At 43.4% G+C, this 15,847-nt stretch overlaps 1 protein-coding gene and 1 long non-coding RNA gene across 4 annotated transcripts in view; both read right to left on the reverse strand.

Annotated features, from left to right (window-relative positions):
- Positions 1 to 3,881: 3,881 nt before the first annotated feature.
- LOC146642969 (uncharacterized) lies at positions 3,882 to 4,718 on the reverse strand. Its single transcript, XR_014909476.1, has 2 exons — positions 4,455 to 4,718; positions 3,882 to 4,298 (listed from the first exon to the last, which is right to left on the reverse strand). It is a non-coding gene; the product is annotated as an uncharacterized LOC146642969 (long non-coding RNA).
- Positions 4,719 to 8,368: 3,650 nt separating this feature from the next.
- LOC146642970 (double-stranded RNA-specific editase 1-like) overlaps positions 8,369 to 15,847 on the reverse strand; it is a 31,876-nt gene continuing 24,397 nt past the window's right edge. For all 3 annotated transcript variants that reach the window (XM_085398433.1, XM_085398434.1, XM_085398432.1), the window contains 2 exons: positions 12,931 to 13,109; positions 8,369 to 11,868 (listed from right to left, as the gene is read on the reverse strand). In XM_085398433.1, coding sequence (XP_085254559.1) covers positions 11,692 to 11,868; positions 12,931 to 13,109 — 356 coding nt within the window. In that variant the 3' untranslated portion in view covers positions 8,369 to 11,691. The remainder of the gene's footprint in view (positions 11,869 to 12,930; positions 13,110 to 15,847) is intronic.

A 15,847-nucleotide genomic window follows, 5' to 3' on the forward strand; every position in this document is an offset into this window, starting at 1 on the left:
ACAAAGCTTCTTTCTGGAATAACAAACACAACACCTGCTTTATAATCTAACAATTACGATGCATCAGTATTTATCTCCACATGTTCTGAACACTTTTCCCGTATATGATCATATCTGACTTTTCCCTTGTGTAATAAATGAAATCAGGAGTTGTCATATATCCATGGCAGTAAAATTGAAAATGGTTCTGCTGGGTTAATATTTTTGCTACTAATTCCTGTCTCATTTATTTTTCCCCTATAATCCAACCAAAACTTCTCATGGGCTGCGTCCTCCTGAGGCCGCATTTGTAGACCGATTACGTCACAGCGACGCGCCGAAGGCTGTCCAAATTCTTGTTTTTTTAAATGAACTTTATTTAGAACAAAAACAATGACAGTCTCAAAGAGACAAGCAACATATTGAATCATTCAGAACAGAATCACACCTCCTTTTTTCTTTTCTCCCAATCAGAGGAATACACATCACTGCCACAGTGCAGTTGGTACAAGGCTGTCCAAATTCGTAGACTCCTCCGAATGCAGCCGACAAATGCGTCCTCCTTTTTCCCGAATTTGAAGGATGGGTCGGGTGTGTCCTTCATGGCCTACCATATCCCAGAATTCATAGTGCTAGTGATGGTAAATTTGATTCTTTTTACTGAATCGAGTTTTAATGAGTCACTCACCAAATTGAATCGGTTTTTGAGTCATTTGATTCACTGAGTCAGTCGACCAGAGAGTGCAAAAAAATGTACATTTTCACTCAAACTTAATTTGTTTCTCTTTTCATGTAAATCCCACTGCTAAGTTGAATGATTCTAAAAAAACAACAACAACTATTTTATGGAGCAAAAAGGAGCAAAAACATTTCTAAAATTAAGCAATTTCCTATCAAAATTGCTTAATAAACATTTATTTTGTTTATTTTTATTTTATTAGTATTTTCCTTAAATGTGTCAAATATATATTTTCTCATCTAAATGTCCACTGAGCTGTGAGCCAGGGGGCGGTAATGCACCTTAACATTGGTTGCCAACCAAGCATATATATATATATATATATATATATATATATATATATATATATATATATATATATATATATATATATATATATATATATCGCATATTTGCAAAAGTGCTTCGACGTTTTCAGAGACGTCTGCCACCCACCAGCTCGACAGCTAGCTGGGAGCTCGAGGGTCACTGATGCGGCCGAGAACGGCACAACTCCCGGCACATCATGTTCAGATCACCACGGACTGTCGCTGCTCGGGTTAAACGTAATATATAAGTCACTTAGACAACCTAAAAATTTTATTGTTTGGCTTTTTTCAGTGTTTTGTTTGTTCGTGAGTAAATCGGTTTGGCTGAGATTAAAGTTATTAGATTAGATTAGATAAAACAAAACTTTATTAATCCCCGGGTGGGTTCCTCCTTGGTTTTCACACAGCTGAATAAACGTCAGACAGAAAACTGATAAACAGTGTGTGAGATGGTCGAGAGTTTACTCCAGTGTCCTGTTATATTTTAGACCGCAAGGACCCGACGGCCGAGTTTATTAAACTCCACCGAGACAGCGGTGACGCAGATCAGAAGGCTGGACCGTCCAATTTCACAGCCGTTTACTTCCGGCCTACCCGACCTTCTGAGGACCCGGCCCACGTAGACCATGTAGACCGGGTCCTCAGGAGGATGCAGCCCATGAATTTGGACGCGACCTCTTTCTCTTAATTATACACCTTGCTTCCGTGTTTATGTCCTGAGCAGAGATGGGCAGTAACGCGTTACAAGTAGCGTGTTACTATAATCCGATTACTTTTTCAAGTAACGAGTAAAGTAAGGGATACTATTACAAAAAAGGTAATTAGATTACTGTTACTTTCCAGTAAGCACGCTGCGTTACTAAAACCGTGATTTCTTTGCGTCTCATGACAGTGACGTAAGCGTGTGCAACGTTCGTGACAACAGCTGTGTGCAGATCAACAATGGATCATATAACACGTGCTGCAGATAGTATGAGCGTGCAGCGTTTAAAGCGTGGAAGTACTGACCTTACTTTGAGTTTGATTCCGCAAAAAGTGACAAAAACATTTGCGTCTGCTGTTCACCGTGTGGGAAGAAAACTTCTTTTTACAGCGAAAAAACCCCTGAACTCCCGAGCAAACGCCAAATACGCTGCCGCTGGAATGTGAACTTCACAGAGAAACTGCCGTATCCTTCCACTGACCGCTGCGGCACACCTGCACCAGGGTAAACCTCCGCCTACCTCACTCCTGCTATACAGGTGAAAATAGAGCAACAGGACCGCTAGTCTTTGATTTTATTTATTTTCTGCTGTGTTTTACTTGCATCTATTTGAAAGACTGAGTGTAAACACAAAAAATATTTTATTTTATGTGCTGGAATGTGCAGAAAATAGGTTTAAATGTTAAACTAATTTTTTCCAGTCAGAGAATGTTGCATATAATCTAATGTTTGCTTGATGCATAAAGTTAAAAGGTTAAAACTAATAAAACAAGTTTTAAAAAGAGACTTTTCCATTTGATTACATTTTGTATGATGGATTATGTAGAAAAAGTAGAATTGGGCTGAAAGATCTATCGCTTTATCACCTCTTCAGGTTGTAAATCGTGTTTTTAAAAAGTAACTAAGTAACTAAGTAACTAATTACTTTTGAAAATAAGTAATCAGTAAAGTAACAGGATTACTCTTTTCAGGAAGTAAACAGTAATTAGTTAATGATTACTTTTTTCAAGTAACTTGACCAACACTGTCCTGTGTAACTGAAAATATATTCTATTTTGGTTTTATACATTGATTAATGACCTGCAGAATGTCCTTATCATATTAAGTGATTCATAATTGTCACTTTATGCTTTCTCCATCTCTAACGTGAAGACAACAACAATGTCCACAGCACAATGTTGTGCTGTGGACATTCATGTGCTTTTTTGTGCAGAGGAGTTTTTTGTTTCCTGTTCTCGTGCTGTCCTACCATGGAAGCACAGCATGAGTGGAGGTCTCTCTTTTGCCTCTTGTACCTTCCCGTTGTTATGTACTTTTCAGTGTTTTTCAAGGTCGGGGGGTCCCATTTCACTGCAGAGCAACCTGCTTGTGACAAATAAAGCTTTGATTGATTACATACTTTAGGTTCATTTTTTGCAGGTGGGTTTCTGACAGAGAACAGGCAGATTTAGAATATAACAGCGGCGTTCTATAGATGGATACATAAAAAGATAAAAAATTACATGTATGTGCTAACTTTCTAAACACTTTGTTACATTTATGATAAAGTAGATACAACACATTTGCGTCGGCCTTGGCTCATAGTTCTTGTCTTTAAATGAACTTTGTGTGTGTTTCAGGTCCTGCACTCTTTAAGACTAAATGAACCAGCATTGCAGCCATGAGTCACTGTGAGCATCACAGGGAAGGTTGAAGCCGCCCACTGCACCTGTAAGGCCGGAGTCATGGAGACCTGCACCCACGTCACTGCTCTTCTGTTTAATGTAGAAGCAACAGTGAGGATCTGTGGCACAAGGACTGTTACAGATGAACCTGCATACTGGGTTTTGCTGGGTAATATGACCAAGATACAGCCAGAGGTTGGCCATAAGATAGACTTCTCCTCTTCAGCTGCCCAAAAAAAGGCTCTTGATCAAAACATAAACAGACCATCTGTAGTGACAGGTAAAAGAAGCCGTCCTCAAAAAAGAAACATTCCACCTGCTACTGTGGAGGAGTTGGATCAACTGATGGGAAAATATTTCTCCAAGCATAGTTCTGTTCTGAATAACCCATAATGTTTTAATTTAGGGGGGCATGTAAATAATTTGCATTTACTGATAATGTACTTACTAAAATACCACTGTTCAAAAGTTGAATGAAGAAACAAACAAATGTTTGCCTATTTTTAATTAAAACCACTTTGTAGAACATCACATCAGTTACAATGTAGAATCAATGTCAAGTATAGTTTACAAACGACAAAATGTTCACATAAAATCATGACAGCATTTGAATAATATCACCCACTATAGCGTTCTGTAATTTACTGTCTCTTTTGAAAACCTGTCACTACATAAACAGCACAAGACTTTTAAGAGTATTTAAAAAGAGCATTTTCCCTGGTTTTACTGCCACACTGGGAACCTTTGCCATCAGAAGGGTCGCCTCTTCACCCCGACATGGATGACGTAATCTGATTGGCATGCTGGTATGTAGCATGTGGTTTGAAGCAGGGATTTCGTAGTGCCCCATGTGTAGCGTCGGAACTCAGTCACGATGTGTTTCATTCATTTCATCGGCTGGTTTGCTGCAATAATGAAAAACAATTAGCATCTCTATAAATAGAAGGTAGTTCTGCAAAATCACTCATTAGGATGTTGTTCTAATTTGCTATGACCTCAGAGCGCATTGAAAATAAAACTAATGGGCTATAAAGAGTGATATGAACTTATTTAGATCTTACCTGAATGAAAATGTGTGGAGCACCAACAGATATCTGTGGATGATAGAGAACTGGATATCAGCTGGTCTCACAGCTGCTATCCAGGCTAGACGCCTTCTCTTGGTAACATCCGATACATGAGCTGCCTCACGTTGCTTCCAGGTGAGGAAATGATAAAAAGAGAGCCCATTTTCCAGCTTATTCCCTTCCCGAAGTGCATGCTATTGCTGATGCTATCTGTGTGCTTTCGCTCCTTTAGCCCTAAGCTTGACCTGCTAAAATGGCGCTTCGGTGGTTATGCCCCCTCCCGTGACATCACGCTCCAAAGCCCTATAAGAGGGGACTGAGGTAACACCCCTGTGGGACACCTACATTCAGAGTGAGGGTGGAGGAGGTGTGCTCTCCCATCCTGACGTTCTGGGGTCTGTCACTCAGGATGTCCAGTATCCAGCTGCACAGTGAGCTGCTGGGTCTCAAGTTGCTTAGTTTATTAACCAGTTTGTGGGGTTGAACTGTGTTGAAGGCCGAGCTGAAGTCCACAAACATCATTCTAACATAGGTGTTACGACTTCCAGGTGTGTGAGGGCTGTGTGAAGAGCTGTTATTATGGCGTCCTCTGTCGACCTGTTTGCCCTGTATGTAAACTGGTGTGGATCGAGGTCTGCAGGGATGGCAGCTTTAATGTGTGACATGATGATTTTCTCAAAGCATTTGGTAATTATGGGTGTTAAAGCAACTGGACGATAGTGATTCAAGCAGCTCACTGTGTTCCTCTTGGGCACTGGAACAATGGTGGCTGACTTAGCATTAGCTTGCGGCGGCACATAAACTGCTATTATTGTGATCGCTGTGAGCTCTCTCGGCAAGTAGAAGGGTCTACACTGAACCATCATGTACTCTGTGTCCGGGCAGCAGTGTTGTTAACTGTGTTGTTGGTGTATAATGTATATTTTATTTTATACACACACACACACACACACATATATACTGTATATATACATATTTGGTATATTCAGTAATGTGCATACATTCTTGTACATATATTTATTCTTATAATTCTCAGATTCCCATTCTTATATTTTGCTTTGTTCTTGTTGTATTTTGCACACCTCTGTTGCTTGTGAAGCTCGCACACAAGAATTTCACTCGCATGTGCTGTACCAGTGTACCTGCACATGTGATGCTACAATAAAAGTGATCTGATTTGTTGTTCATTGAGCGTGAGTTGGTGAGGAAGAGACTCGGAATAGCCGGTCTGTGTGGGTTAGCACGTAGCCTAGCCCTCAGTCCCGCTCTCTTCCCTGTGCCTCCGTCGCCTACGCCACTTCAGCGGTGGCATGGTGAAATTAGAGTCTGTGTCACTTTGGATCTCTGGGGGGAGTGAGTCCCAGTCACTGTCAGCGAAGGTGTGCAGGTTTTTGTGGTTTAGAAGCGTGAGCAGTTCAGCCTTACTGTACTGCATATGTGCTCCTGCATGTCGGAGGAAAAGTGAAACAAAAACACACAAAATAAAAAGAAAGCCGCAAAGTTGTGGAGAGCACCGGGCTGCTGTGACTGCTCGCGCCGCCCTCTTAGTTAAGATAACATCATTAAGATGTTAAATTTGCCGTTTAATAAATCAGGATGCTGTCACTGTCACTTGTTCAGCCTACTTTTTCTTTCTTTGGAGGACCAGACCTGGATCACTCTGTTAGAGAAGCATGAATGTTTACAGGGTGGTCGGGACATTCCCATTACCATGGCAACCATCCTTTGTCCTCCAGTCGGGCCTGTAGACTTGAAAAAGGTGGGAAGAGTGCATTCCTCAACAGGCCCAGGCCACATTCCTTTGAGGGGGTCTGTCAGTATCACAGTGTTACAGACTGCTTCCACCAACACCAGCTGGCATAAAACACGATGTTCTGGCACAGTTTCCCCGACGTTCACGGGGCCGATTGATTAAATGGTGATTTTTAGGATGGTAGCGTTGTCTCTGGAAGGAGGAGGACTGATTATAAAGCCTAATGCTATGTGTGACCAGGGTCCTTGGGCAAGTTCACTGCACTGGTTTGTTTAGGTACTAATTCTCTCTGGATTGGTTAAGCAGGCACACTCCACCCCCTGGGTGGATTCTGGAGTTCCCCACTCCTCAGACAGACCACCTCATCATCTCTGTTTCTTACAGGGGAGAGCCTCGTTTGGTCTCTAAACGGTCCACACTGTTCGAGTCCAAAGAACAAATCCTTCCAAAGCTTTCCGTCTTTCTTAGTCAAACGTAGGATAGTAAGGGTGAATATAAATAATCTACTTTAAGAAAAGATTTTCAAAGACCCAAACAACCCAAAACAAAACACTTCAGTGCATTTTATTTGATCATTATTTCAGTATTCATTAAATCAGGGACTTGACTGTATTTGTATATATTAGACACTTACATGTTACATGCTTAACAGGTAGACCTCACACATTTGGCCCCGAGGGGTTGTTTTATTTTATGGAACGATAACAAAGTGAACAATCTGCAACCAAAGAAGCTCACCTGTTAGTGGCACATGGAGAGGAAAGATTCAAGCACAGAGGGGTCAGGTTCACAGGTGCGCAAAGATGGGGCGTGTCTTCAGCATTAAACTACGAACAGCAGGATTCACATTACTTTCACTCTTTACAAATGTTAAACTAGTTAAAAATGGCTTTTGTTGGTTGCAGTCCATTCACATCCTCCTCTGAGGCTTGAGATATAAGGTCTACTGAGGTATATTACAATTATAAAAGAACAGCAGGAATCCTGGAAAAGGTGGAATTTCACAGGTTTTAACTGGTAGTAAAAAGGACTACAGTATCTGTGCCAACACCACGTCTACAACCAGATATGCTGGATTCCAGAAGTATTGTGATTTACTGCCTCTGTACAAATGAAGATGTTGGTTTAGTTGAGCTTCGCTGCACAAAGGTTGGTACTGTACTCTAGTGTAAGAGGGTTTGTGTAAGGAGAGCAGTTTCACTGCTTAAGTTGCAGTTGGGTATCTAGTTAGTGCTAGGTATATAGATAACTGCAGCAGGACCCTTCCAAACGAGACAACTAAAAACTGCAGGACTTAAAGGCAAGGTGTGTACAGTTTGTGACATTTGGGAGCAACTCCTCATTCTGAAAGGCAAGCAGCAGTCTTTTAAGCAGTGCTGAAGGATCACGTACACTATGGGAGACAGAACATGATTTCAGATTGATGATACAAGACTGAGAACTTGTTTGAGCTGACTGATCATTCGTAGTGTTGGAGATTAAGAGTTGAGTGCTAATCAAAAACACCCACAGACGACCTCTTTGGTGACATTAACAGTGTTGGATTTTCGTGGGAAGCTCTGGACTCTCACGTGGCCTGAAGTTTGCATGAATATTCTGTTTACAAAGTTACACTGTTGGGTGTAACTTTGTATCAAAACAGTGTGGTAAGAGGGAGTATTCAATAAAGTCATACTGTCAGACTTGTAGCTCAAAGATACTCGAGAGTGGTCTTGGTCTCATCTAGGTCTCGCTGTCTCGGTCCTGCGTTCTCAAATCGACATAGTGTTCGTGAGATTTGGAGTCAACCATCAGCGGAGCGGGGGGGTGGCATACTGGGCTTACGCCCAGGTCATTTTTTCAGAAGCATGGGGTCTTTTGGAGTGTAATTTGTTAGTTAGATGCCTGGCTGACAACTGTATAAAACAAAAACAGCACACGAAGCACAGAGCGCACCGTCGTAAATTCCCCCTAATTTTGGTATGATCCGAGCTCAGGCACTAGGCGACTGAGCACAGCACCCATATGAGCGAGGGGGGAGAAGCTGCTGCCTGCGAGTTTGCTGCAGACAGAGGAGAGCTTAAGTTTGACCAGGAACCAAAGCAAATCATTCGTACTGAACTAATAATGTAAATATGACGGTGAATCACAAAAGATTGATATCAAACTGATCACTTGGTTGCGTTACTTGCTCTTCGAGTGAATCAACAAATGGACAAATAAAAAGCCGAACAACAACAATGCTGTTTATTTTTAGAGAGTCTCAGCTTACATTTCATATTTTCAGTTGTTTCCCTCCACGGCTAAACAAACTCTCTAAATCGGTTTCAATTGCGTACTGATGAACACAACAATGGACACAAAGAGCTTCTTTCAAAGAAAAAACTCTGGTAGATGTTATTTTATATATTATGCTTTGGATGTTGTTCAGTATATCTATGCAAAACAAGAGAGATTTCAATACACAGCAGGATATTCACAGTTGAAACCAGATATTTACACTTTAGGGAGAAAACAAAAACTTTTTTACTGTTAAACATCAATTTAGAGTAAACGTGTTTTGATTTAGATAAAATTCCAGTCTGGTTTTAAACCTCACCACAGCACCGAGACAGCCCTACTGAGAGTTTTTAATGACTGTTGATACAAGGCGTCCTGTGGTTTTAGTTCTTTTAGACTTGTCCTCTGCCTTCGATACGGTTGATCATGACATCCTCCTTTCAAGGCTTGAACATGTAGTTGGTCTTAAAGGCAAAGTACTTTCATGGTTCAAATCATACTTAAATGAGAGGACTTTCTCTGTCTCTATGGGGAATCGTTCTTCCTCCTCTGCACCCCTCTGCTGTGGTGTGTCCCAGGGGTCTGTGTTAAGTCCTACCCTGTTCTCTTTGTATCCGTTACCCCTGGGACAAATTTTCAGAAATCATAATATTTCTTTCCATTGTTATGTGGATGATATCCAAATCTATTTTCCTCTGGATTTGGATCTCCAGTCCCCTCTATTGCCTTTGTTCAACTGCCTGCTGATGTTAGAGACTGGCTACTGCACAACTCTCTCACCCTTAATGAAAACAAAACAGGAATGATCATCTTTGACAGTCACATGCCCTTGAAACAGCTATCGGATACCTCTGGAACAGCTTGCCGATGGATGTCCGTGCGTCGGAATCCATCCAATCCTTTAAATCACATTTAAAAACCCACCTGTTTAAGCCTTCCAAACAACTTAGTTTTTAACTTTTCCCCGGTTCATGCTTGTTGTCACGTCACCCTTTTATAACTGTATTTCTTTTGCTGATAATTGTATTTCCTGCTCCTTTACTGCTGTAACCCCACAAATGTGGCTCGTCTGTGAAGCACTTTGATGTACCTGAGACTTTTAAATGTCAGAATAAAAAGAGGGAGCTTTCATCAAATTTAGGAGCACATGTACACTAAGTTTATTGTTAATTAATAAGAAACTCCAGACGATTCCATTCTGAGCTGAAGAAGCTTCTGATTGGTTCGTAGAGTCCATGTGAGTAAATTGGTGGCACAGCTGTGGATGCATATAAGGCAAAACACAGAGGCTGTTTCTGTGACATGGGAACATCAGGAGATGTCAACCAAAACACCAGGAACAGAACTGTGGAGCTCCATAAGTGTGGCTCAGTTTGAATACAATTTGGTGCCATTTGCAATTAAGAAATACAGACAGTTTCTCTCTTTACTCTGAAAGTTAACAAATATGTTTTTATATTTATCTAAAAAATAAACATTTAGTCTGATTTGATGTTACAATTAAAAAAGTGTTTTTATCTGAAGAGTAAATAAATATGTGGTTTCAACTGTATATTTGATGATTGTCAGCACAAAGAGGGAGAGAGAGGAGCAGAGAGAGAGAGGAACAGAGAGAGAGAACTCATCAGAACATGTATCCAGTGTAACTTTTTAGATACCATTTGTTACTTTTCAAATTCTACATTTATTAAGTTCTGCAGCTTGTTTGCACAACAAGGCTGAATAATTATATAAATGTTTCTGAATCTAAATATTGTACTTTGGTAGAATTAAAAAATAAGTGTAGTGCAGGTCTATGATGATTTTTAGTGCTACTATCATCTAGTTTTGTTAAGTCCTCAGTAGTCCTGATTTTGAACTGTTGTAGTCCTGTTTTAATTCTGGATCAGTTCTGGGTCTGGTTGAATTGGGGTTCAGTCCCTGTGTCTTGATACAGCCCTGACTGTGTTCTGCCTTGCTGCTTAATTAAAAAACTAGTTTAAGGTGTCCTGCATATGTGATATTTATTTTTTTCCTACATGAAGTCATTCTTTTTTGAACAAAACTCAAAACAGAGCCTATTAATCTTTCAGTCATTTCTACCCTCACTTCATTTCCTTTTGCTGCTCACCTCTCACACAGTGGCTCTGCTACGCTCCAATCCCTCCATATTGTGGCCAATCACATGCGAGGATATAGGATAATGTCATTGTGTGAAAAACAGAGAGGGTGAGAGAGGCGACAGTCAAGTGGAGCGTGCGTCCGTCCTCTCAGTAAGTGAGTGAGACAGTAGACAGCGGTGAGGAGGGCTGTGAGAAAGCAAAAACACATAACTATGCCTGAAACCCGTAAACGAAGCAGCATCTGGCTGCAGTTTAAAGACTGTTTTTGACTCTGTCTTGGTCTCGTCTCGACTTTGTCTCGGTCTTGGTCTCGTCTCGACTTGGTCTTGTCTTGGTCTCAGATTAGGCGGTCTTGACTGCAAGTCTAATCCAACTTAAGCCAGACTGAAGAGTCACAGACTGCTAGAGTGCTTGTTTACTGTGAAGAAAGATGGGATTGAAAGATATTGAAGTCTGCCCGGCATACCCTTCATGAAAAACTGAGCTAGACCGCAACACTCTGCAAATCTTGCCATTTAGAAATCCTGGTAACTCCAAAGTGTTCACAAAGGTCTTTTCTGACTTTTTGTTTTCCCACTGGAACTCAGGAATTATTCTTCATTCACGTTTCAGTTTCTGTAATTGATACGAAATTGACTAAAAGTAATTAAAATATTGTAACTGTTCCAACAGTTACTTGGTTGTGAACATGGCAGTTTAAGCGTGCCCAGGCATGTTAAACCGCCATGCATAAACAGACTGTAGGTGTGCTTACCTGAGAACAGAAGATGCAACGACACACATTTTTCAAGCAGATAAGACATACGAGTGTGTGTATTAGAACTCAGAAAGAAATGCTGTGTCCTTGTGAGTTTAGTCAGTGAGAGATGTGCAGCTCTGATCATTAGAGCTCCCAATACAGAATGTGAAAACAAAGGTTTTCATACTTGATTAATTTTGCATAACCATACCTGAGAAAGAACTAACAGTTTACAAAGTTGCTGCTATTCTCGGTCTGTTTTTACATTTACCCTTCGTATGAAGTTGTATAATTGACTGAATATTGACCTTTTTAACATGTAGTCCAGGCTAAGAGGGAGTAGCACAATGCTACAAAATCAAGGTAGAATGAGGTACATCAGCTGGAGAGAGCAAACTGGTCCTGCTCTATAGGCTTCTTTATCCACGCGCCCAGTCCAGCATTGTGGAAGGCCCTGAAGAGTGTCTGCTTTGCAGAATGATATTCCTTTGCTGCCTGTTTGGCCTCATGGTAGCTTCTGGGTCTCACCGTTCTGATTCGCAGCATGGAGGAGAGCTATGGTATAATGGAGACAAGCCTTCACTTAGACAACAGCAACAATGTGCAACAACCAGGAATGACTTTTTAAAAATACATCTTTTTGACATTTGCCTTTATTGGACAGTGCAGGAAGAGAAAAGAGCTCGCGCGCAGGCTTTCTGGCCAGACCTCCTGCTCACACACTTTCATTATTAATCCGGTCGTTAAGTCTGACGTCATTAGCCGTAACTGGGCCCAAACTCCGCTGCAGGTCACACAATCACTGGGACATCACAGAGAGTTAAAAGCTGTCTAAACTCTTTCATCTGTAATAAAATGATCAGCGTTGCTGCTTTACCAGGTGTAACAATGAAGTTTAACATCCAGGTATCCATGAAAACAGGATTTATTACATTCAGAGTTAGAAGTTAGCAGGAAGTTAGCTCGCTAGCTTCCACCTAAACATGATATAACATGTTCTGACTGAGAGATTTCTGAAACATTAAAACGTACAGCTCTGTTATCACTTCCAAGATAAATGAAGACAGGAAACTAAACAGCAGTGACGTTTGTAGGGTTACTGAAGTTGGGCTAGCTGGTATATAATGATGTGCTACGTGACCACTAGCGCGACAAAGCTATGTTAGCATAGCATAAACAGTAAAGCTGGAGGACTTGATAAAAGTTAACGTGAGGGTTCCTGATGGTTAGAGACAAATGCAATCACATGGCAGGATGCTGTAAACGGACCAAACTTCAGCCAGGAGAACAACTGAGATAATCCATCCACAATACCAGGTTAGTCATTAATATACTGTAGCTACATCGTAATTGTTTAAAAACTGAGCTTTAAAATGATTAGCGATAATAAAAACCGAGAGGCCGACAGTGATCACTGACTGTTTTTAGGGGCTCGTTGAGATTAAATAGAACAAGATAAAAAGCATTAAAACATGTTAAAAACACAACAGCCGTATTAAATGCAGACTACTTTGGGCCCGGAAGCAGGATTCATCACGTCATCACTTAAAGACTGGATAGATACAGTATGCAATCTCACACTACAGTACATGCATTGAAAAATCAGCACTGTGTTACCTTGCAGTGTAGATTCATCCATCGGCTGTAGAGGGCATGTTTGCAAAGCCTGGAGGGTCGACCCAGATCATCTTTCCCAGTGGTGGCATTGATCAGCTCTAAACCCTTGTCCCCCACCGTCCAGTTCACACTGAAGTTTGGAGCTTTTCCTGGCTGACGGGCCTCTGTGTTACTTATTCCTGCATATTGGGCACATTAAACCATTTTAAAAAACATGAATGAGATAGCTGTTTGGCTGTACAAAAGGTCAGAGTTTCAGAGTTGGCTCATTGAAAACACCAATCCAGCCCACCGGACAGTTTTAGAAAAGGTGAGGAAATGTGTGTGTGGTGGAGGTGTGGTCCCTGGCGTAGCTGCAGCGGAGGGGTGGAGTGGTGAGCTCAGGGGGGTGGTACCGGGAGGCAGGGGAGCCACAGGTGGTGGCGATTGTATCATGAGTGTCTTCCTTCTGTGTGTCTATATAGTGACGGCAGAGTCGAGCGGGAGGTTGGCTGGACTGGAACGAGCTGTCACGGTGCATAGGTGTGTGTGTCGCATACTTCACAAGTGGTGCTAAAACCCAGTGTGGGATGTCTGACCCCCATGATGCGTCGCCCACTCAGCCTGTGCAGTTGTTGGCACAGATGCTGGCGGAGTTGGCGACGATGTGCCGGGACCAGGCCGTGGCCCAGCGGGAACATCTGATGAAGCTCCAGGAACATTCAGACCACCAGACCAAGGTCCTGGAGCAACTGGTCAAAAGGTGCTGCGTCGCCGAAGTCGCCGCCTCTGTTAGTGGTGATGCCCAGGATGGGGGACGGTGACGATCCCCAGGTTTTTTTGGAGGCGTTCCGTGCTACAGTGGAACGTGCCAGTGGCTGCGAGCGGAGTGGGCCCACGGCCTGCCGCCAGCCTCGTGGAGCAGCTTCGACGACGTGTGCCGGGCCATGTTGGACCGGATGGGCCTCACCCCGGAAGACCATCGCTGGCGGTTCTGTGCCTGCAAGCTGACTGGCGAGGATCGGCCGTTCGAAGTGGGGTGCTCGACCTAATTAAAGAAAGCTGGGAGGATGGTCCGAGCCCCGCAAAAAGACGAGATTCAGTACGTGTTGGACCTGAGAGGGAAACTCCACACTTTGGGGAGGTTATCACGGAAGAATTTGCTCCAGGCTCAGCAGCGTCAGCAGCGCCTGTATAACAGAGGGGCTAGACTCAGGCAATTTTCACTGGGAGACAAAGTGCTTGTATTACTCCCTTCTTCTAGCTCAAAGTTACTCGCCAAATGGCAAGGTCCCTTTAAGGTCACACGGCGAGTGGGGGACGTTGACTATGAGGTCGCACAAATGGACAGGGGAGGGGCCACGCAGATTTATCACCTCAACCTCCTGAAAGCATGGAGGGAGGCCGAGTCTGCTTCTCTAGTGAGCCTGGTTAAGGAGAGAGATGAGTTGGGGCCAGAGGTGCCAAATTCTATCATTCCCGCCTCCCTCCATTGTGATGACCATCTCACACAGGCCCAGAGAGCGCTGCAACAGCGCTTTGTCGACATGTTCTCCCCCCTGCCCGGCTGAACGTCTCTCATTGAGCATCATTTTGAAACACAGCCTGGCGTGATGGTGCGTTCATGGCCCTACAGGCTCCCTGAACACAAAAGGCAAATCGTTCAGAGGGAATTGGCCGAAACGCTGAAGATGGGAGTAATAGAAGAGTCGCACAGCGCCTGGTGTAGCCCCATCGTTCTCATGGTGAAGAAGGATGAGACCCATCCTTCTTCACCATGAGAATGATGGGGCTACACCAGCATCAAACTGTGACACCTCCTTCAGAACCATATAGACCATATGGTTCTGAAGGAGGTGTCACAGTTTGATGCTTATCCCATGCCCTGGGTCGACGAGCTCCTGGACCGGTTAGGCACGGCCCGTTTTTTCATGACACTGGATTTAACCAAGGGCTACTGGCAGATTCCCTTGTCTGCAGAGTCCAAGGAGAAAACCGCCTTCTCCACTCCGTACGGTTTGTGCCAGTTCATCATGCTTCCATTCGGCTTGTTGGAGCCCCGGCCATCTTTCAGCGCCTCATTGACCGGGTGCTGCGTCCGCACGCTGCGTATGCTGCCACCTACTTGGATGATGTGATCATCCATAGGGACACCTGGGCGGAGCATGTGCAGCGGGTGGCTGCAGTCCTGGAGTCCCTGAGGCAGGCGGGGCTCACGACCAACCCGAAGAAGTGTGCGGTTGGACGGAGGGAGGTTCAGTATTTCGGGTACCACTTGGGGGGCGGGCAGGTTCGTCCACAAGTAGAGACCGGCCCGTGCTCTACATTAGCCGGAAGCTGTCCGAGTGGGAGAGGCGGTACATTACTGTGGAGAAAGAGTGCTTGGCTATCCGGTGGGCGGTTGACTCCCTTCGCTTTATTTCCTGGGGCGCTCATTCACCCTTTGCTCGGACCACACCCCGCTGCAGTGGCTCCACCACATGAAGGATGCCAACGCCCGGATCACCCGGTGGTATCTGGCTTTACAGCCCTTTAAGTTCAAGGTGGTCCATAGGCCAGGGGTGCAGATGGCTGTGGCCGATTTCCTCGGGGGGGGGGGGGGGGGGGGGGTAGGTTCGGCTGGATGGCTCCCCGGCCTCAGTTGTGCGGTGGGGGTGTGTGGGGGAGGTGTGTGTGTCGCATACTTCACAGTGTGGATTTTAACTTTTAACTGTATTTTTGTACATTTTACTAATTATTCTAATAATAAAGACCCCCACGGCCATGAATGCCATCCACACTACTGGCCCACTTCACATCAGAGTGGGCTGTACATGGCCCATGATGTAAAATGGGTTTGATATCAATGCTGTGTATTGTACACAGGTTCAAAACATGTGAACACATTTTGCCAGCCATTTTCATTACCTCATGGATTATTTTACTAATTAATTGGCAA

Source organism: Rhamphochromis longiceps, linkage group LG23, assembly GCF_057381845.1.
Source record: "Rhamphochromis longiceps isolate RC_006_pf linkage group LG23, R_longiceps_female_GT1.1, whole genome shotgun sequence".
NCBI lineage: Eukaryota > Metazoa > Chordata > Actinopteri > Cichliformes > Cichlidae > Rhamphochromis > Rhamphochromis longiceps.